The sequence below is a fragment of the Pristis pectinata genome, chromosome 24 (assembly GCF_009764475.1).
Source record: "Pristis pectinata isolate sPriPec2 chromosome 24, sPriPec2.1.pri, whole genome shotgun sequence".
NCBI classification, from domain to species: Eukaryota; Metazoa; Chordata; class Chondrichthyes; order Rhinopristiformes; family Pristidae; genus Pristis; species Pristis pectinata.
Window position 1 is genome coordinate 12208615 of NC_067428.1, and position 20875 is coordinate 12229489.

At 42.5% G+C, this 20875-nt stretch overlaps 1 protein-coding gene across 1 annotated transcript in view; it reads left to right on the plus strand.

Annotated features, from left to right (window-relative positions):
* The window catches only part of LOC127582583 (calponin-2-like), a 29111-nt gene extending 8663 nt beyond the window's left edge, over window positions 1–20448 (plus strand). Inside the window, exons 2-7 of the mRNA XM_052038008.1 lie at window positions 7210–7331; window positions 14312–14378; window positions 14703–14840; window positions 16430–16546; window positions 16994–17140; window positions 18321–20448. Of these exons, the coding sequence (XP_051893968.1) occupies window positions 7210–7331; window positions 14312–14378; window positions 14703–14840; window positions 16430–16546; window positions 16994–17140; window positions 18321–18584 (855 nt within the window). The 3' untranslated portion in view covers window positions 18585–20448. The remainder of the gene's footprint in view (window positions 1–7209; window positions 7332–14311; window positions 14379–14702; window positions 14841–16429; window positions 16547–16993; window positions 17141–18320) is intronic.
* The last annotated feature ends 427 nt before the right edge of the window (window positions 20449–20875 follow it).

The following is a 20875-nucleotide window of genomic DNA, read 5'->3' on the forward strand; positions in this document are numbered from 1 at the left end:
TTCTAATAAAATACAGAAAAGCATTAATTTACATTATAGGAGATAAGTTCTAACACATTGTAGGTCAACACGCTGTTATATTATTTAAGAAGTGAGCTATGGCGAGTTGTCCTGTTGGCAATGAGCATAACTTTACCAATGGTTTTGCTGCTGGCTCTGTACATACCAGAATTATTCTAGATTTGGGTTTGTAATTGGTGTTCTATGCCCAGTACAAAATATTTTATGTGATGGTGTTTAGAGGTTTGTTGGGGGACTGGGTGGTGGGGAAGCAGATTAAACATAGTTTTTGAGGTGGTGCGATGATGCTGCTGCCTCACAGCACCAGGGACGTTGGTTCAATCCTGGCCTTGGGTGCTGTGTGAGTGGATTTTTCACATTCTCCCCGTGACAGCATGGGTTTTCCCCTAGATAATCCAGTTTCCTTCCCCTTCTCAAAAATGAGCAGGCTGGCCTTTATAAATTGCCCCTAGTGTAGGTAGGTTAAGGAAAATTGGTGTGGAGTTGCTGGGTATGTGAGAGCAGGGATTGTTCTGAGAGTCAGCATTGATTCCATTGGATGAATGGCTTCCTCTGTGAGAAATATGAAATGAGAACTGGAAAAGGGTCTTAAACTGCTCCTGTCTCGATAGATGCTGTTGGATTTGCTGAGTGTTTCTAGTAACTTCTGTTTTTATCTGAGATTTCCAACATTAGCAGTTTTGTTCTTCCTAACCTATTTTTGGATTCTTTCATTCTCCCTAAGGGTAGAGTTCCAGAGTGAGTAATCATCAGCCATATGGTCATTGGTCGTGTAAGCCCAGACAGTAGGAGCCAGCTGGATCATTGACTGTGGCGGTGGACTGGGAGTGAGCATGGACACATTTGATCCTGTCCTTGCCCTTCCTTCATGAGGGTACTTTAGGAACACTGAAACTGGATTAGAATCGGGAGCCACTTTTTTAAAAATGTATTCATCCACCTTATCACCACAGCCTATGGTTGGTGGCACTGTGCCTAACTGAATTCAGCTGAGGTTCATGGCCTGATTATAGACCTTTTCAGGTAGGTAAGGCTGAGACCTACAGCTTATCATGGGAAGCCATGGAATCAGCATCTGCATGTCTCTAGGGAAGTTCTCTTGTTCATTATGCAACGGAGGCTAATGTTGTTATAATAGGAGCTTTGGGGATGTACTGATTAGTATTAGATCCAGGGGTTTAGGTTGTCACTACAGTGTAAGCTCCCTTTCAATTACACATTTCAGGTAGGATCCTGATATGTCCTATGCTGTAATGAATTACTTAAATTTGAAAATGGTGCAAGTGCTGAAGGATGGGCAGTGGAGGTGTAACACCTTTCTTCTGCTCGTGCAATATGTTAATTCCTTAATCCTCTGCAAGCTCTCCAGTTGCAAGTTGCCACTTTGGCTTTCTGAGAAGTTGACTTTGGTCAACTGAGGAATTAAGGCCATTGATTTGGCGGTGGAGTGATGTGACTGAACTGGTGAAGTGAATGAAGCTTAATCCGAGTGCCCTGTCCAAAAGTGTGCCTTTGCCTGAAATCCGGGAATCAGTGCTTGCAAAGGGTTTTAAGATCTGGAATCCCACAGAGTTTGTTCTTCCAAATTTCAGGAATCTTGGCCATCCCTAATTTCCATTGTTTGAGCATTAGTGGCAGTTTCTTCAGCTGTTTAGGCCTTGTCCCCCCGGAATTTCTTTCCCAAATCTGTCTCTGCCTTTTCTAAACTTCCTTCTCTGACTTTGTCAATCCTAAAAAGGTACTGCTTCACTGAGCTTTTGGTCAATCTCTTAATATTTCCTTATGTAAAGTGATGCCAGATTTTGCTGTCTGTACCTGTTAAATACCTTAGCCATTGAACTATATTAAAGGTGCTGTATTGTATTGAGTCGTAATTGGATTTTAAGATTTGTTGAGATATTATACTTGAGGGATGGTGCAGTGCTGCCTTTGTGTTAGGGCATCTCTCCTGACTATTGGAGGTAAATGTGGCTAAGCACATTATTTGATGCTAACCCCAGGCTCTCTTATTTGCCTACTTAATGAATTTTTCCAGTTAGTGATTAAGTTCTCCATTTTGCAAAGACTTTGATAAATTTCCTATAACACGGGATATATTGTTTCTGATTAAATGAATAATTTTAAGCAAGGTTCTGTTTTTGGGTCAATGTGGATCGGTCTCGAGCATGGAATACCCTTTAATAGTTTAGAGAATGACCAAACTGCAATGGTGAAAATTGTTCATTATCAAACACGAGACTGCAAGATGCTTTTCAGTGGAAGGGAGAACCTTTCAGGTGATCCGTTCAATACTAGGTGTGTGTGGTAGATGGGCAAGGTAATACTGCTTTCGTGTGCATGGTTGTGTCCTCCTGGTTTGTAACAACATCCATCACCATATCTCTTGTCTCCTCTCTTTGCTAAGCTCCAAGCACCATGTTATAAACCTTCTGCAAGCACAACTTCCTGCCACTGCAACCCTGCCCACCACCCCCACCACACTGCTTTGAAGTCCAAGTTTGTCATGTACTGTTTTAATTTCCCCGCTCTTAATTCATTCCTCTTACTTATCTGCAATTCCTCACCTCTTTATCTTTTCTACCACTTTGAAATCTACAGGCTCTCAAAACTAAAGCTTGTCTTCATCTCCACACTATATCTTGATTTACTAATGTCAGTGGTGTCCTGCATGTAATTTTACCATCCTTTAAATATAGAATCTTCCCTCAGGCACTTCTCTTTAAGCTAGAGAAATTTGCCATCTGGAATGAACTGTCTCCTCAGCTGATAAAATCAGATTGCACTTGAGTTGATGTGTGGTTGATGTGGAGGCTGGATTTCTAATGAATTTTTTTTGTTGAATTTGCATTGTAAAGGGACGGCACCATGTATAGGCCAAAGAATTTTAATCATTTCCCTTGTGTCCATTATTTAAAATAGTTCTTGCCCATGTCCCAGGGAGACTGATATCCTATACTATGGCCCTGTTAGATTAAGCACTGCAGCTTTTAATAATTTCTATGCCGCTAGTAATAGGCGCATATTCTTTCCCTTGTGTAGAAAATCCACAGTGGCTGTGAAGGGTTTGATTATGGGTGGCAAAATTGCTCATTTTACTTCTGTGTTTTCATTTCCTTCTATTTTTTTTGCTGCACAAGCTTTCAACAGCTGCCAAGTTTGCTTTGTCTAAATCTCTCCAGAATGCAGCAGATGGAATTAGCTAAGCATCCATTCAATTCCTTTAACTTTCCCTTCTGAGAACTTGTGTTCAAATCAGCCAGGAAATTGCACTGGAATCTCAGGTCCTCCACATACAGAACAAGTGGTTTATTTTGTTTAATCAATATCACATACATTCCCACTCCAAAGAGGGATTTCTCTTTAAATTTACTCTTGGGAAATGGGCATCTCTAGTCAGTAGAGAACTTGTTAGTCTTCCTTCACTGCTCTTACAAAGCTGATAGTGAATTATCACATTGAGTCGTGCAGCCTGGGTGTTGAAAGCATTCTTATAATAGCATAGAGGAAAGTATTCTGGGACTTTGGGCGTGGTCTGCAGGTGACCGTGTTTCCACGCATGGGGCCTGACCTGAGCTTCTCCAGCATTTTGTGTGTTGCTTCAGATTCCAGCATCTGCAGAATCTCTTGTTTCCATGTATCTGTTGTCTTTGATCTAGGTGAGGTGATTTGTGGGTTTGGGAAGTGCCATCCACGTGCAAAGGGACTCTGTGGTTGGAAGGTTTTTGTTTTGACTGATAGTAGGTGGCAGCCCTCGCATCTGTGCTGTCCAGGGCCGAAAAGCTGTCATAGAACATAGAATAGTGCAGCACAGGAACAGGCCCTTCAGCCCACAATGTTTGTGCCAACCATAATGCCAATTTAAATTAATCCCATCTACCTGCATATGGGTTTTTATCTGTCCATCCCCTATCTGATAGAAGGTGATCTCCACCCATCTTCTTGGCATTGTGGGAAGTTAACTACAGCAAGTTAAACTGTTCATCATTTGCAATCTTAAAATTTCAAGGTAAATCTTCCAAGATTCTGCTACTGTTGTAAAACCCAGCACAGGTTGACTATAAAATCAGGTGTGGAAAATAATTAACTTATGGTTTTAAAATTAGTAGTCCTACTAACTGGGTGTACTTGTCTAGTCAAAGCACTCAAAGTTCCCCACTGTGAATAAATGGAACAGATTGTTATACTAACCACTTGCCCATTGATCCAGGCAGCTGAGATAGAAGGCGTCAGACGAGAAATCTTGTAATGTAACAAGGGCACTTCAGTAACGCAGAACCTTCATGTTCAAGCTGAGAACAATCCATGTTATTTTCAACAAGAGTCTCTTAATGAAGGTTAATGGCTGACAAAAGAACACTCATTGTGAATGTTCGTAACTGATAACTTTTAAGTAGAGCAGTGGTGGGAAAGGAAGAAGGGGTCCAGGAAAAGGACAGCCAGAAAGTAAATAACAAGCGACATTCGTATCCTGTCACATGTTCATGATAAAGTTTAACAGTAGCATAAGTCACCAATGAATGAACTAAAAGGAATATACAGTATTCTCGAGTGCCTCTGCCAAGAAGCCATTGATCAGCTGTGAGCTGAGCCCACAATGTTGGTCGGCTGATTGGATTTGGTAGGAGGTACAGTAGCTGAATCTAATCCTGCTCTTGGCCAACTTCTACAAGGCTCGCTATAATATAAACAGAAGTTGTTCCAAAAGTAGAATTTTGTGTGTGGGGGGGGAGGGGGTGGTGGTGGTTGTACCAGTGAATGATGTTGCAGTTTGCCAGTGTCTGAATAATCAGTTTTGGGTCCAGTTTCTTAATTGTTACACTTTATCCAATTCTGTTCAATAATCAACACTCTCTCCTACTTTATGGAAAGTTTTTAAACAAGAAGCAATCGGATCGGTGGTATTTTGCACAAGATTTACTGACTGAAATAAGAGAAAGATTGGTCGGTCTCCTTTTCCATTTCAGTAAGCAGTTATCCCCATCCCCATCCCTCACCAGGTTACTACAGACGGGGGTCTTGCTTTTCTCTACATCACACAAGCAACAACATCTGTGTGGCATAAAGCCAGCTGTAATGCCCCACTAGTGGCAAATAGCTTATCAACAATTCAGAAATGACCTGGAATTCTCTTGGTCTGTGTGATCCAGTTCCACAGCAGACAATGCATTCCATCATTGAATTATGGGACAGAGAATGGAAAGTTGTTTTGATGCATTTAATATAATATAGTAAAACTCTTATCATCTGCTCTCCAACCACTTGGAATTCCCAGTAGTTCAGCATCTGGCTAGCTGGGTGATGTTTGCAGCTGTTGTCATCGTCTGCTCACCGGGGCCCTGATTCCCACACTGCAGAGTTCAGAGTTTGTGTAACATCTCTTTTCAAAATGAATTTGAAGTCTTTTGGAGCATTAACAAAATAAGATCTGAATATCTGATAGTTTGTCAGCACCAAAATTCTGAGTGTGCCAGATTATTGGAATTTTACAGTATAAACCCCCACACACACACACACACATTACAGCCGATCGGGTAATGGAAATTCACCCTTGCAGATGTACAAATTTTGAGATGCAAAATAAAATTCACTGTCGCAGGATTTGTGGAGGAAGAAATAGTAAACAAATTTCTTTCAACTTGTGTTTCTTGATGCATACACAGATAACACAACTTTGCTCAATGGAAAATCACACTAACGTCTGTCTTCTAGGAATGCAACCCTCCTATTATGTGAGGGTCACCTGTATTGGCAGTTTGCAAGTTATGAATGTTTCAGCTCATCTTGGTGCTGCTTCCTGCTCTGAGCTCAAAGACAACTCCAAGGCTTGAATCAATAATTCAGATTGCAGAAGATCATAAGAAGATAGGAGCAGGCCATCAGACCCTTCAAGCCGATCCCACCGTTTACTATGATCATGGCCTCACTCTTCTGTACCACTTCTCTATACCCCTCAATTGCTTGATCAATCAGATGTATATCCACCTCCATTTTAAATACTTTTAATGATCCAGCTTCCACCACCCAATTCCAGATGTGTTGTCTGTGAGGTGTTGGCATACTTTCCCTGTGACCATGTGTTTTTCACTGGGACTTCCAGTTTCCTTCCTTATCACAAAGACAGCTGGGTTGGTAGGTTAATTGGCCACTAAATTGCCCCCTAAATTGTCCCTAATGTGCATATGAGTCATAGAATTTGGGGGGATTTAATGGGGAATGCGGGAAGAAAAGATTACAGGGAAAGTTACTGGGGATACGAATCGCTCTGAGAGTTGGCATAAACTCAATGGGCTGAAATTCCCTCCGATGTCATAAGGAAATAAACTCATTTTTGCAACTGAGCAATAATAGGAATCTGCAAAATTCAGGCCATGTGGTTAGTGAATGAAATCAGTGTGCATTCTGAGTTCCACATTTCTTTTGACCACTTCCACAAAAAAGTGGGGGGAAAAAATGTTTTTCTTAAACACAGCACCAAACAGTGCTTAACATGTTGGATAGGAATTATTTTCCCCAAAACTGAACAATGAAATCATTCTATGTTTGTAATCTGGAAAACAACTTTAGCCATTGTAACCTTGGAACAATATGGAGATTTGCAGTCTGGTTGACTTTGTGCGGATGTAAGGAAGAATCTACAGTGGACCTGGAGTTGAATCAATGCGCAAACTGTGTACTCATTTCAGAAATGTAAAGGAAGCTGAAGGCAATCTGGTGGAATGAGTCTTATTTCTGCAATGAATGCTTTGTTCTGCTTCAGGGCTGGTTGGGGAGGAGCCAAAATGGTCCCTATGCAGGCACTTTTTAAGTGTCCATGCTCAAACTTATTGGACACAAGGTTTACATCAGTGCCACTTCACCAGGTTCAGTCACTGTGTACATCTCAAATGGTTCTGAGGTTTGTTAGTATTTACTGTGCTGATGGATTAGAGAACATCTCACTCCAGGTGTCACAGTGACATAGAAATACTTGCTGAACTATTGATTCGGGGTTTGTGTTCACTTTAGTAAATCTTTCTCCTGGAAGCAGAGGGGAGAATTTCTTTAGCTCATGGTTTCTAGTCATGTTATAAAAGCAGACTTGATTCATAAAAGTAACAAGACCCCTTGCACCCTTTCTTTCTGTCACCTCCACCCACCAACACAAGTGTCATTCAGCCAGCAACCTGATGCAGAACTGTTTCCCTGCAGATTGCCCAGAAATATGATACTCAGAAGGAGGAGGAGCTGCGAGTCTGGATCGAGGAGATCACCGGGAAGCAGATTGGGGACAACTTTCAGAAAGGCCTGAAGGACGGAGTCATCCTCTGCGAGTGAGTACTGTGTTCCCACCTTTTGTTGACAGTGGCAATTCAGCAAAACAATAAATTGCAAACCATTAAGTCTAGCCCTATTTTGCTGTTTCCCAAGAATCCACTTCCTTAGGATGCTGTTATTCCCAAACCTGGGCTCCATCAGGCAGCAGCTGTGTTCTGCAACATGGGTCTGAGGGTCATAACAAAGTTGTTACCGGGCACTGCGGTTACTTAGAATCATAGAATTTCATCAAGAGTTATTCCTGATAAATCCTTCCCCCCCCCCCCATTGTCTTCTGTCTTGTCACCCTCTCTATCTAAATCCATTGTTTTTTCTGTCTGAATTCAGGTCCCTGCCTGTACATAGCATTCTAGTTTAGCTGGTGTCACGGACTAGGTGAATGTCCCTTTAAGATAGAGCATAGTGGTGTGTGTGGTGTGCTTACGTCAACAGAAGATAAAGGACGTAATGATGTTGTTGAAGAAGTCAGTCAGAGGAGAGACCAGCCTGCTAGTTTCCTCTATAGATGGATGAGAAACAATAACTGTCTGTTACTACAATCCACGTATGGAAACTGGGAGTAATCTGGTGGAGTTCACTTTGTTGCTGACCTGTAGAGGGAAACAGGTATTTGTGTGGACAGCCATGATTCGGATGCTTTGCGGGGTGAGGAAGTCACTACCAAGTAAACACTGAGGTGTTGTTTGGGTTCCATCGTGGAACATTTGGGATTTCGTAATTACTCTCTTGTTGTCTCTACATCTACATTTTATCTTCAGACAACAGTAGTTGTTGAAGAAGCTTTTGCTCATGTTTCACCTTATGGCTTGCGGAACTGAACTTTAAGAACCATTCCTGGACTTGGAGTTTGGGACTTTGCCACACACACATGATGAGTTTAGTTTTTGGGTTAATGTTCAAGGTTTAACATTTTTACTTCTAACATTCTAATATTTTTACTTTTATTTTTCTTATTATCGTAAGTAGTTATTAATAAAGTAGTTTTTAACACTTATCACATGATTCGGAGTGTTTCTTTTGTTGCTGGTGCGTAACACTGGCATTGCATTAGATTTGGATCATGATACAAAAACAATTAAGAGCAGAAGGAAGCATTGTTGTGAGTGAGAAAACAGATTCGATGGGTCTCAAAAGCAAGGACTCTGAACACAGTCTGGCAGTAAATGATTTTATTTACAAAAGACGAGCGTGGGAAGATGGTAACGGGAATAACGTGCACAGTTTAGTGAGCGTGCGGAAAATCGCATCGGGGATAAAATACACACACATACACAACGAACTAGGTACATACAATCGGGAAAAACAATACAATACCCACCACCCCTTGACTCATACAGGCATGGCTCTATGCTACCAGGGACACTAACTAAAACGCTCCCAACCCTTTAACAGTGCACACCTCACTAACGATTTCTCCAGCGCCGTTCCACAGTACTCGGCCTAGAGTGAAGCAGGGTGGTCCCTCGAAGATGGCAAAAGAGTGAGCTGAGCGCACGTGGCGCCCTTTATAGTGCTGGGGGGTCCAGCCCAGGTAATTTACAGGCTCGGTGACAGCAAGGACTAATTGATTACAAAGGCCAATGGCCCAAGGCCAAGTACAAAGGTACTTAAAAGGGCCAATGGTCAGGTGTGTGCTGTTGAGTGGGGCAGGGGCCAAACCTTGATTTGCAGTGGTGTCTGACCACCAGGTAGTGGGCAGTGCTGTCACGTGACAGCCACGACCCTCCACAATACAACCATCTGTATGTCAATTATGGAATGTATGAATACCCTCCCACTTCTGGCACACAGAATCAGCAGCTCATACTCCCAGACAGACACACAGGAGCAGTGGTAGACCACTTGGCCCTTTGAGCCTTCTGTCATTCAGTATGATCATGGTTGGTCCTCCATCTCAGTACCATATTCCAGTTACCTCTCCATATAGTTCAATGCCTTTTGCAACATTGAATGCAAAATGAACCTCCACTGTAGTAATATATCCAAGTCCTAATCTCAAAATCAGCTCCTGGGATTGTTCTTGACTACACCAAGGTAAAAAAAATCCAATTCACGAAGTACTGGAAAAGCTAGTGTTTTGGCCCTTGAGCTGAATGGATGTTAGTCCACTTTATAAGGCAGTTGAGAATCGAATAATTAGATTTGGAATTGCCTGATGGGTTTTACTGGGTGCAGATTGTGGAGGCTAGATCATTGAGGTATTTAAAGAGGAACTAAAGGTTTTTGGAAGATCAAGGAATTGAGGGTGATGGAGAACTGGCACAGAAGAGGAGCTGAGACCTGGGATAGATCAGCCATGATCATGGCTACCTTTTTATTTAATTGAATTTAAGCTCCACTGCTGCTGTGTAGGAATTTGAACTTGCATTTTTGGGTTGTTAGTCTAGATCTTGAGATTGGCAACCTGTTCTATCACTATTGTGTTCACTGCAAGTGAATGGGGTCTGCACAGATTCATTGCTTTTTAGGACCTCTTCACTTCACTTCAACCCACAGCCCGCACCACCACCCCCACCCCCCCCCCCCCCCCCCCTCCCCTCCCAAACAATTCTTTCTCCTGTGTCAGCTGACCATTGGAGGTGCAACCCTACTGAACCTCTGCTTCACTTTCTTTTGGTCTTCCTTCGCCCCTGGCATGCTGGTGACCCCCAGATACTCCTTTATTCTGATCTCATTTCCTCATCGTTTCTGTTGCATGGTTTGGAGAGAATCAAATACATGGGATGAAACTACTTGTCTGGTTTGGTCTATCTGTGAGCATTGCAAGTTGTGACAGTACAGGTGTGAGTCCATCTTTGTTCCATAAAGTAACCTAACAAACAAACCTTTGTTTCCTGAAGGACTTTGGTTTCACGGAGTATAAGTTGGGCATTTCAGTCAAGATTGGAGATAGTGCTCTGTAAGGGGTGTTTTGTTTTAAAAAGCTGAGTTTGTGGCTGGCATCCAGCCATGTGCTTGCAAGCCTTGTGTAAGGAGCAACCACGTTAAGCTGGAATATTGCAAGACTAGCGTATAGCTATGCTGAGCTTGCGTTTTGACCTGTAATGTGAGCTTTCAGTGGATCTAATTATTCCTCATGATTTCAAATGGAGTCTCCATGATAACAACAAGACCAAAGGAGAGACCTATATGTGGACAAAAGCCTTTTTTGGTCTTAACAGATCAGTTACTGAAGTTGGGTGGCCCTCTGGGGCCACCCAAGGCCCCACTGGAGGGTTATATAAGATTATATAAGTGACCCCCACTGGAGCGTTATATAAGATTGTTGTAAAGACCCTGTATCAGGGGCAAATATTTCCTTTCTGTCCCATCTCTCCCTCTAGCTTAAAGTGTAAGCTGATGGTTTTACTAGTACTGTTGTGATTGGAATTCAGGCAGTGGCCAATTCTATGGGACTTTTCATTTGCTATTGTTAATGGTGGAAACAATCTGCCTCTGATTCATAAGGTTCAAGCTCCATTCTGGGCACTTTTGTGCAGGAAGGAGTGAAGGCAGCGCACGTAGAATTGTCGTCTTTCGTATGAGACAAGAAACCTCATTGATGTGAACAAGGTTCGAAGAAAGTGGAGGTATTCCAATATTCTGTCCAACACTCATACCTCTGCTAACACTTACCCAATCAGATCATTTGTTCTGATCTCATTGATTATTATGGAATCGTAAGGGACTCGGATTGGCTGTCATGTTTTTCACATTACATTGGTGATTGCATTTCAAAAATTATTAATAGACTATCGTGTGTTTTGAGGCATTCCTTGGGTTGAGTGTGGATAATTGTTTGCTGGTGATCATCTCTCTCTGTAGACTCTGGCCTGATATTGTCAGCTAATGGGTGCCACCTTATTTCTAATGTCCCTGGCTACTGTATAAACCCACGTGACCTCCACCATCTCTCACTATGGCCTGATGGTTTATTTCAAGAACACGCTGTGTATGGAAACTGCAGGTCCTTCTGGTTCCCTCCCACCTTGCACCTGCACTACTTGCTCAAATGGCATTTCTTTGTATGAACTAAGTTGGTTGGTTTCAGCACTATCTTCAGCTGAATCTGGCTGGTTCTCAACTGAGCGCATCAGAAAATATAACGTTCATTCCAGGAGAGATGACTAGAATGAGTTGGAACTTAATAGACATTTTTCTTCTCCTCCTTCCCCCACCTCTCACCTTGATTAAACCAGAGAGCAGTACTAGCACACACTCAGTCCTGACTGAGGTGAGTAGTCCGTGACTCACTCTGCCTGAAGTCTTCCTGTCAGTGGGTGAAAGAATAGTAAGTTCGAGGGTTTTGCACAAACTTCTAAGCTTGGTGATGCAATGACATCACGCCACTTGATGCTCGATGCCAAATGTCAAGCAGCCATATGCATTAGTTCTGGAACTTTTCACTCTTGTGTATATTTTTAGATATAGTTTTGATCTGAGTGGAAACGGGCAACTTGTGGCCAAACCTCCTACACATACATAAACTTTTTTGCATTGATCTTGGGAGTGGGTGCTCATATCAATGTTTCTTGATCAGGACTCTCCACAGAGGTGGGGACTGCACACAAATCTTCAATGATATCAGCAATGTAAATTTGTTAGGCTTGCCATGAAAAGGTTGGCATTTTAGTATTTTTTGAATTGAAGGTTATATATGCACCTCCTATTACAGAGCATCACAAAGCTTGCATTCAGAGGAATGTGTGTGGGATTGGTGTTCGACACTGGGGCTTAGAGTTAATGTCAGGAAGACTCTGATGTTGGAGATGCCTGCGTCATGGGACACGATCAGACTTGCTTGCAGAGTAATGAGCTGCAGGATTTAATATTTGCACTTGCTGGTATTTCTTGCTGTTTTCCTACAAATTCCAGGAGCCTTTTCAGATTGACACTGAAGAAAATTATGGAGAAAGGTTCTCTGATACTGGCCAGACAGCTGATGTGCTACCAAGTAGAGACATTCCAGTAGGGACACAACCAACTTCTATCCCTGCCCACCCATCCTGTTACTCAGAAATCATTAGGAACACAGTGTGTATGCATGTTTAATTTGCACCTCCAAAAGTAATCGGATTCAAATTCCTGAAAACTGACCAGCTACCAAGCCATGAAAACCAGAAGGAAGGGTGCTTAATGAGATGAACAGTCAGACAAAACACATCCTGCTGCTTTGGCTAACTTCTGCTTCTCTTGCCAATCCCTTCATCCCTTTGCGACAATTTTCATCAATTTGTTGCCTTATTTCAACAGACTTCATATCTCTACTGGCTGAAGCATAAACAGTAGTTAGAATACCATTAAAAACCTTTGTACTTTACTAATGAAACTTCTACATCCACTAGAAAGGCTAGATGGGGCCTCAGTCTAACATTATTTGAAAGTTGGTATCTCCAGCAATGCATAGTACATTTGCAAGGATGCCATCCCCTTCTCCCAGTTCCTCTGCCTCTGCCACATCTGTTCCCATGATGAGGCTTTCCACTCCGGGACAACTCAGATGTCCTCCTTTTTCAGTTAACAAGGTTTTCCTTCCACCACCTTCAACGCAGCCCTCTCCTGCACCTCCTCCATTTCCATTTGCCGCATGTCTGCCGTCACCCCATTTCCCCACCCCCACATAACAGGGACAGGGTTCCCCTTGTCCTCGCATACCAGCCCACGAGCCTCTGCCACATCATCTCTGCAACTTCCGCTACCTCCAACGGGATCCCACCACCAGGCACATCTTTGCCCCCACCCGCCCCGGGCTTTCCACAGGGATCGCTCTCTCCGCGACCCCCTTGTTCACTCGTCCCTCCCCACTGATGACCCTCCTGGCACTTATCCCTGCAACAGCACTGAGTGCTACACCTGTCCCTACATCTCCTCCCTCACCACCATTCAGGGCCCTAGACAGTCCTTCCAGGTAAGGCAGCGCTTCACCTGTGAATCCAAGGGTGACATTCATTGCATCCAGTGCTCCCAGTGCGGCCGCCTCTACGTTAGTGAGACCCAATGCAGGTTGGGTGACTGCTTCGTCGAGCACCTTTGCTCCATCCGCCACAAAAGCAAGGACCTCCTGGTGGCCACCCACTTCAATTCCACTTCCCACTCCCATACTGACATGTCTATCCACAGCCTCCTCTACTGCCACGTTGAGGCCAGATGCAGGTTGGAGGAACAACACCTTATATTCCACCTTGGTAATCTCCAACCTGACGGCCTCAACATTGATTTCCCTAACTTCTGGTAACCCCCTCCCTTTTCTGCTCTTTTTATCTCTCACCACCCCCCCCCCCCCCCCCCCCCCATGACCTACCAATCTATTCCCCATTTCCTTCCCTTTATTCCATGGTCCACTACCCTCTCCCACCGGATTCCTCCTCCTCCAGCCCTTTGCCTCTTCTACCTATCCCCCACCCACCTACCCTCCCCCACCCACCTACCTTCCCCCTCGCCTATCCCATGCCTGCATGTGCTCCTCCCCCTCCCCTGACCACCTTATTCTGTCTTTTGCCCTCTTCCTTTCTAATTCTGATGAAGAGTCTCGACCCAAAATGTCAGCTATTTATCTCTCTCCATCGATGCTGCCTGACCTACTGAGTTCCTCCAGCATTTTGTGTGTGTGTGTGTGTTGCCCCAGATTCCAGCATCTGCAGAATCTGTCTCCCAATGGTACATCTGAACTGTCAGCTTAGGTGCCCTCATCTCCAGAGTGAGATTGGACATGTAAATTTTCTAGCCAAGTCTGTTCTCACATAGCCAAGGAATACCCTGCACTAAAATGACACTCACTGGAAACCAGTGACCCTGATGGTGCTGTAACTCCAGGTTACTAATTGAATATGAAGGTCAGTGTGCATAAATTGCAGCCACAGCTTCCCTGTTGAACTTGCCTGTTTCATTTTATATAATTGTATAGCACAGAAATGGGCCCTTTGGCCCACAAGTCTGCACCAGCCATCAAGCATTCATTTAGACTAACCTATTCTATTTTATTCTTTCCATTTGACAGGCTCATGAACAAAATCAAACCCAACTCTGTGAAGAAAATCAACAGGTCAGCTTTAAACTGGCATCAGGTACTGTGCTTATTAAAAATAAAATTATAAAATATAAAAAATTATAAAAGAAAATTAGTAAGTCCTTCAATGCATTTTCTGGAATTTCGCAGCATCTTTAAACATTAAATGAAGGAAATTGCAGTTTTAATTCTGGGAAAAGAGCTCATCCTATAATCTATTGAGTTGATTGCAAATCCTATCAAGGAACATAAAGGAAATTGATATCTTCCTGCAAAATAAATGAATTGGGATCACTAAGTCAAAACTGAAATAGTGTGTTTAAAAAAAAATAAATTTCATCATGTATGTTGAGGTTAAGAATTATTTGTTTGTTTCAAACAGCTGGAAAACTTGTCCAATTTTATCAAAGCAATGCAGAATTATGGCATTAAACCACATGACACATTTGAGGCAAATGACCTCTTTGAGAATGGAAATTTGACCCAGGTACAGACAGCACTACTAGCCCTGGCAGGGATGGTAAGTACCAGCTTGGCATCAGCTCAGAACAATTGTCCATGTGACCCAACTTGCTGTCTTTTTGTATCTGTATTACATTCATCAGTTAATGCACTTAATACCTCACTGTCTGTGACTTGGCACTTCATCACTCCCCTTGCCATTCCTCGTACTTGGGGATGGACACTGATTACTAAGTTTATCTTGGAGCAGCCTCTCCCTCTACTCAAACTGGAGCTCAGTGAGCCTGCTGTAGTTTTGAGAAAGGTCCCAGAGCTGGAATGGTCTTTGGTTGATGCCAGCCAAACTCTTGAAGTCAGCTCTGGGCATTTGTCGAGCCACCAAACCCAGAATGTGTTTGCGAAGGATGAATGGGTTTGGGTTATAAAGTGCCTTTACTATCTTGTCCCCAACTTCCTTGGGTTAGGGGAGATTAATTTGTCCAGGTGCCTTTCCAAGAAGCCCAATCAAAGTGCATCAGGTGAGATCCTTGCATTTGGCAGGGTCTCAAAGTATGGCAGCTCCAGTCCCCCTACTCCAAACAAGGCCCCAATTATTACAAATGTGAGAACAAATCAAAGTAGGGTGTTGCTTGAAGTGCAAATTCAGACCAAGTTCACTTTAAGTAACAGTGAATCACAATTGGTTCACAAGATCGAGCACTGGCCATTCTCCTTCTATGCTCAAAAGCGCAAACCATGATTGCAGCTGAAGGGTAATTACGAGACTTGGAGCAAAGTGACAAGTGCTGTTCTGATTTTACACATCTAATCTGTCCCATATTTTTGCTCCTTTTTTGCTCCATATGTTGGCTGACACTGCAAAAGTTCCATGACTGTTGAGTCCACTTGAACTTCCCCAGGTGTCTGGTCTTTGCCTGAGACCATAAGGGAAGGTCACCACAATGAAGTGTCAATCCTGCCTCTAAATATCATTAACCTGCTCAGGAAAGCTTTGCCTTGAATTTAGCCGTATAATACAGAAACAGACCCTTTGGCCTGCAAGAATGTGCTGTCTGTTAAGCACCCATTTACATTAATCCTACAATAATTCCATTTTATTCTCCCTACATTCCACCATTCACCTACACACAAGGAAATTTAGTGGCCAATTAACCTACCAGCGGGCACATCTTTGGGATGTGGGAGGAAACCAGAGCACCCAGGGGTAACCCACATGGTTACAGGGAGGAAGTGCACCCTCCACACAGACAGCACCGGAGGTTGGGATTGAACCAGGACCACTGGATCTGTGAGGCAGCAGATATACTACCTGTGTCACCCAATGTTTGTGGTTTTAAGGGTTATTCTAAACTGGGCAGTGCTTCTATTGGCTGAAGCGCTGGAGAACGAAATTCAAGAAATATTAATTGTTCATCCTGGTGATGTAGAGGCCACTTTTGATTATTGAGATTTCAGGGTAGACTAAATTTGTGTACACTTTTTGGGAAGGATCGTGGGTGGGAATGGAAATTGTGCTGCATCTTAGATAATGAAGGAAATGAGCTGTATTGTTTAATAGCAGAGTTGTGCTGTGTGTGAATGTGTAATGGGGCAAATAGCTGTTCCAAGTGCTTTGCATTTTTAACACCTTTCAATATCCTCTTCTAGGCTAAAACCAAAGGAATGCTGGCTGGAGTTGACATTGGTGTTAAATATGCAGACAAACAGGAGCGATCATTTGATCAGGAGGTCTTGAATGCAGGACAATGTGTCATTGGACTTCAGGTATTAATGTTTTGGTCTCTTGAGGGTTGATTTTCTGATCCTTGCAAAGCTGGAGGATCCCTCGTTCTATGGGCTCATCCCAGCCATGCAACAAAAGGGATTATGCTGGCCTTCTCAGAGCATTTTAGACTTTTAGCCTCTATCAGTGCAATGACCCATGTTGGAAGCTCTTCATGTTGAATATTGTGTGATGTCGGGATTGGGTTTTGATGCATCTGCAGTTGAATAGTTTGACAATTGCTCCAAGACCTTGTTGATACTGGCTTCAAGTCAGCGAACTGGAGGGTCTCTGGTGAAATATAATCCAAATTTTAGGAAGCGGGGGAAAATGAAGGAAAGAGACAAAGGGACTGTGGGTGTCTTGTAGTTGATTCCTGCCTTTGACTTACTATTCTACATTGGTTCATTCTGTTGATGATTTTGTGCATCTTTCTTTCTGCTGCATAGATGGGAACCAATAAATGTGCCAGCCAGACTGGGATGAGTGCCTATGGTACCAGGCGACATCTGTATGATCCAAGGGCTCAAATCCCTGCTGCAGTGGACCAGTCTACTATCAGTTTACAGATGGGAACCAACAAGGGAGCAAGTCAGGTTTGTGCTATTTGCCCATTTTGATTGCTAAGGCCTCTGGTTAATTTTGACAAAATAGAAGAGCAAAGGTCCGATGGCTATTTGTGGATGTGAGCACAGGTCTTCCATGGTGCAAGGCGCTCCCATCTTGGGTTTAGTCTGGGTTCATGCCCCACTTTAGAGATCTGAGCTTAAAATCCAGGCTGATGTTTTAGTGCGATATTGAATGAGGACTAAATTGTCATCTTTTGAATAAGATGTTAAAATTGCAGCTCCATCTTCTCTCTCTCTGAGTAAGAAAGATAAAATAATGCTGTCAATAAAAGAGATGGTGGGGATTCACCAAGTGTTTTGGACCATGCATCACCAAAACAGTGTATTCTCATTATCACATCGCTCTCTGCAAGGATCTTGTTGGAGACAAAATGGCTGCTGCATTTCCTGAAGCGCAACAAAAGTAAAATGCTTTGGGACATGAAGTTATGAAAATGCGATTGAAGTGAATACCTTATTCCATTGCACTGTTCATGTATATAATGAAAATCTTCCTATTTGAAGTGCTGTAGTCTGCTATATCAGAACTAAAATCAGTCTTTGAAAGTTTGATTTGTTTTTTACTTTATCAATATGACAATATGATATTCAGTAAATTCTTGCAATATAAGAAATAGGAGAAGCAGGCCATGGAACCTCAGTGCTCTTCCACTGACCAATAAAGTAATAACTGACCTTCTACATCAATTTGTGTTCCCATACTGTTCCCACATCACTTCATTCGTTTAGGTCAGATCCACCAGTCACTGCATTTAATGACTGAGGTGGAGAATTATAAAGATACACAGCTGTTTAAGTGAAGAAATTTCCTTTCTCTTCACCTAAATTGCTGACTTTGAGGAATGTTGCTTTAAAATAAATTTCCCATTGAGTGTGCCCTCTTAATCTAGCTAATTTCTGCCTCACTGCCTGCCTTGCCATATTCTTTGATCCCTTCCCCAAATATCTGCTTTCTGTGAATTATTTTTCTAGTTGCAAGTGATTTTATTTTTCCTCAGTTGTATTTTTTTCTGAAATTTTATTTTTCCTCTGTTAATGGGTATCTTAGATTCTGATGGGCTGTCTGGTCAACAGGTGCTGCATGTTGTAGAGCTGTAGCCTTGCTTGATTACAACTTGAACAATAACCTTTTTCCACCGCTGTTCAGGCTGGTATGACTGCACCTGGCACCCGAAGACCCATTTATGACAAGAAGCTGGGCACTGAGCAGTGCGACAACAGTACGGCATCTCTACAGATGGGGACCAACCAAGGAGCCAACCAGAGTGGCACCAACTTCGGCCTAGGCCGCCAGATCTACGATCCCAAGTATTGTCCAAAGGCTGAGCAAGGACAGAATGGAAGCCATTCAGATTACAATGCAGAGTACGTCCCAGAGCACCCTACTGATTATCCTGGACAATTTTATTGAATCCTTCATTGCAATGCGGACACTGTAGAGAAGCAGCTGCAGTTTTGTGTGGCCATGCCTCACACAGCAACATTCCCACTTTCCTATTGAATGTCTCTGCATTTCAAGTATGTTTACTTTAGCAATTGTGAGCAGAATCTGATATCAATTTACTTTCTAAATCCCTATATTTTGCTTGCATTGCAGTTCTGTGGTGACTGGCAAAGGAAGATATTTGTTTCTTTTTTTAAATGTTCTTGAAATTTCAAAGCATGGCTTTTATTGGAGTCTGTGAAGCAGCTGACACTTGTGAGGGAAGGGAGAAAATTGTTTCAGTAGTCAGGTGACTGGAAAAAGCAGCACTTGATGATACAATGTTTAGTGATTGTTAGATTCTCCAGTAATTGTGACTCATCTCACTATAGTTTTCATTATGAAGTTAGAGCAACTTGTTTTTAAGGATTTGTTTTTAAAAATAAATACACATTTCCTCCTTTTCAACCAAAAAAATGTTGGGAATCTTCTGGAATTTCAATGTGTGCAAAGCCCAGTTGTCCATGAGTGCAGGCTGGCTGGGAAAATGCAGCCACCTGTTTCTAATTTTTCCACCCTGCCAATTCCAATAACATTCCAAGGTCACCGCGTTTACATTTTTCTTTGTTGCTTCTCAAAACAAACTGGATTCTTTTCAAGCCTGACTAACATTCCAAAGGGTCAGCAGTCAGGAGAATGTGGCAGAATAAACCCTTGGGACCAAGTCTCCTGCACTGCATCAGACCACAAGCTTACAGGGAATTTTGCAGACTACTTTATCATGACTGCAAGCTTATTTTTTTTTCTCCCAAAGTCTGGTTTAGTGCTTTGACAAATAACTTTTACAAAGTAAACTGGAATTTGGCTACAGCTGAGCCTATTGAGCATTAGTACTCTTTGACATATGATACATTTCTTATACATTCCCCTCAAACCACCCACCACCTTTGCCCTATCTCTCCACCCTGCACCCCCCCCCCCCCCACCATCTGCAGTCTCCACCCACCAGTCATTTTCTAGCTGAAAACCTGAACATCGGAGGCTTGGAACTCAAAATACTACTAGTTGGTTTGTATTTCAAAGTGCAGTGAGAAAGTACTGCATCCACCAATAAGTGTTACTGAAATCTTTGTAATCTAGATTTTTGGGGATTATGAATAGGGAAGAGAGGGCCAGCAAATTGTGTGATTCCTTTATTTTTGAACATGTCGGAATAAACAACTGCAGGGAAGCTGTATGCTTTAGGCTGACACGCAGAGTCAAAATATTAATCCTATTTGGCACTATACAATATATCCCTTGCAAGTTGTCTGTCTTTAGATTTGTAAAGGCCTCGAAGCCAGGAAAATGCCGGTTTTATTTTCTTCCAAAGTGGAAGATAAAACTGGTACTACAAAAAAAAGTGCAAAACTGCAGATGCTGGAAGTCTGGAATAGAAAATGCTGGAAATATTCAGCAGGTAAGGTAGTGTCTATGGAGAGCAAAAAGTAGTTAACACTGACTTGCCTCACTCTGCAGATGTTGCCTGAAGTTTTGGATATCAAAGTTAAAATTGAGTTTGTCATGTGCACAAGTACATGTGTGCACAGGTGCAATGAAAAACTTGCTTGCAGCAGGATCACAGACATAGCATTGAATAAGCAGCATTCACAAGAAAAACATAAACAAATTATACACAATTTTTACACAATCTTTGCATTCATATTTCCAGCATTTTCTGCTATTAATACAATAGTGTGTGCCTTTTGGACTTTGCATTCTCTACTGTAGAGCACTTGTCACAAATGAAGTCTTCTCTGTACTATATATGTAGTTCTCTTTTAATCCAATTATTAAATGTTTTTGTATTTTGCTTGTGTAGTTCTCATTGTACTATGTTCTACTTTATAATATTTTTAATAATTCTAATAGATCTCAATGGACTGTAAAAGCTTCCACAATATGGGGGGAGAAAGGTTAGTGAAGACAGTGTCCCTCAGTCAGAAATGGCAGAGTTTATAATGAGGAACAAAAATAGCAAAATTTGTCCTTGAGGAAGAGGGCCATACAGTGGGGTAGCAAGTAAAGCTGCTGCCTCACAGACCCAGAGACTCAGGTTCAATCCTGACCTTGGATGCTGTCTGTGTGGAGTTTGCATACCCTCTCTGTGACTGCACGAGTTTCCTTTTGGGTGTTCTACTTTTCCTCCCACAGCCCAAAGATATGTGGGCTGGTTGATTAATTGTCCACTGTAAATTGCCCCGAGTATGTCGGTGAGCAGTAGAATCTGGAGGGAGTTG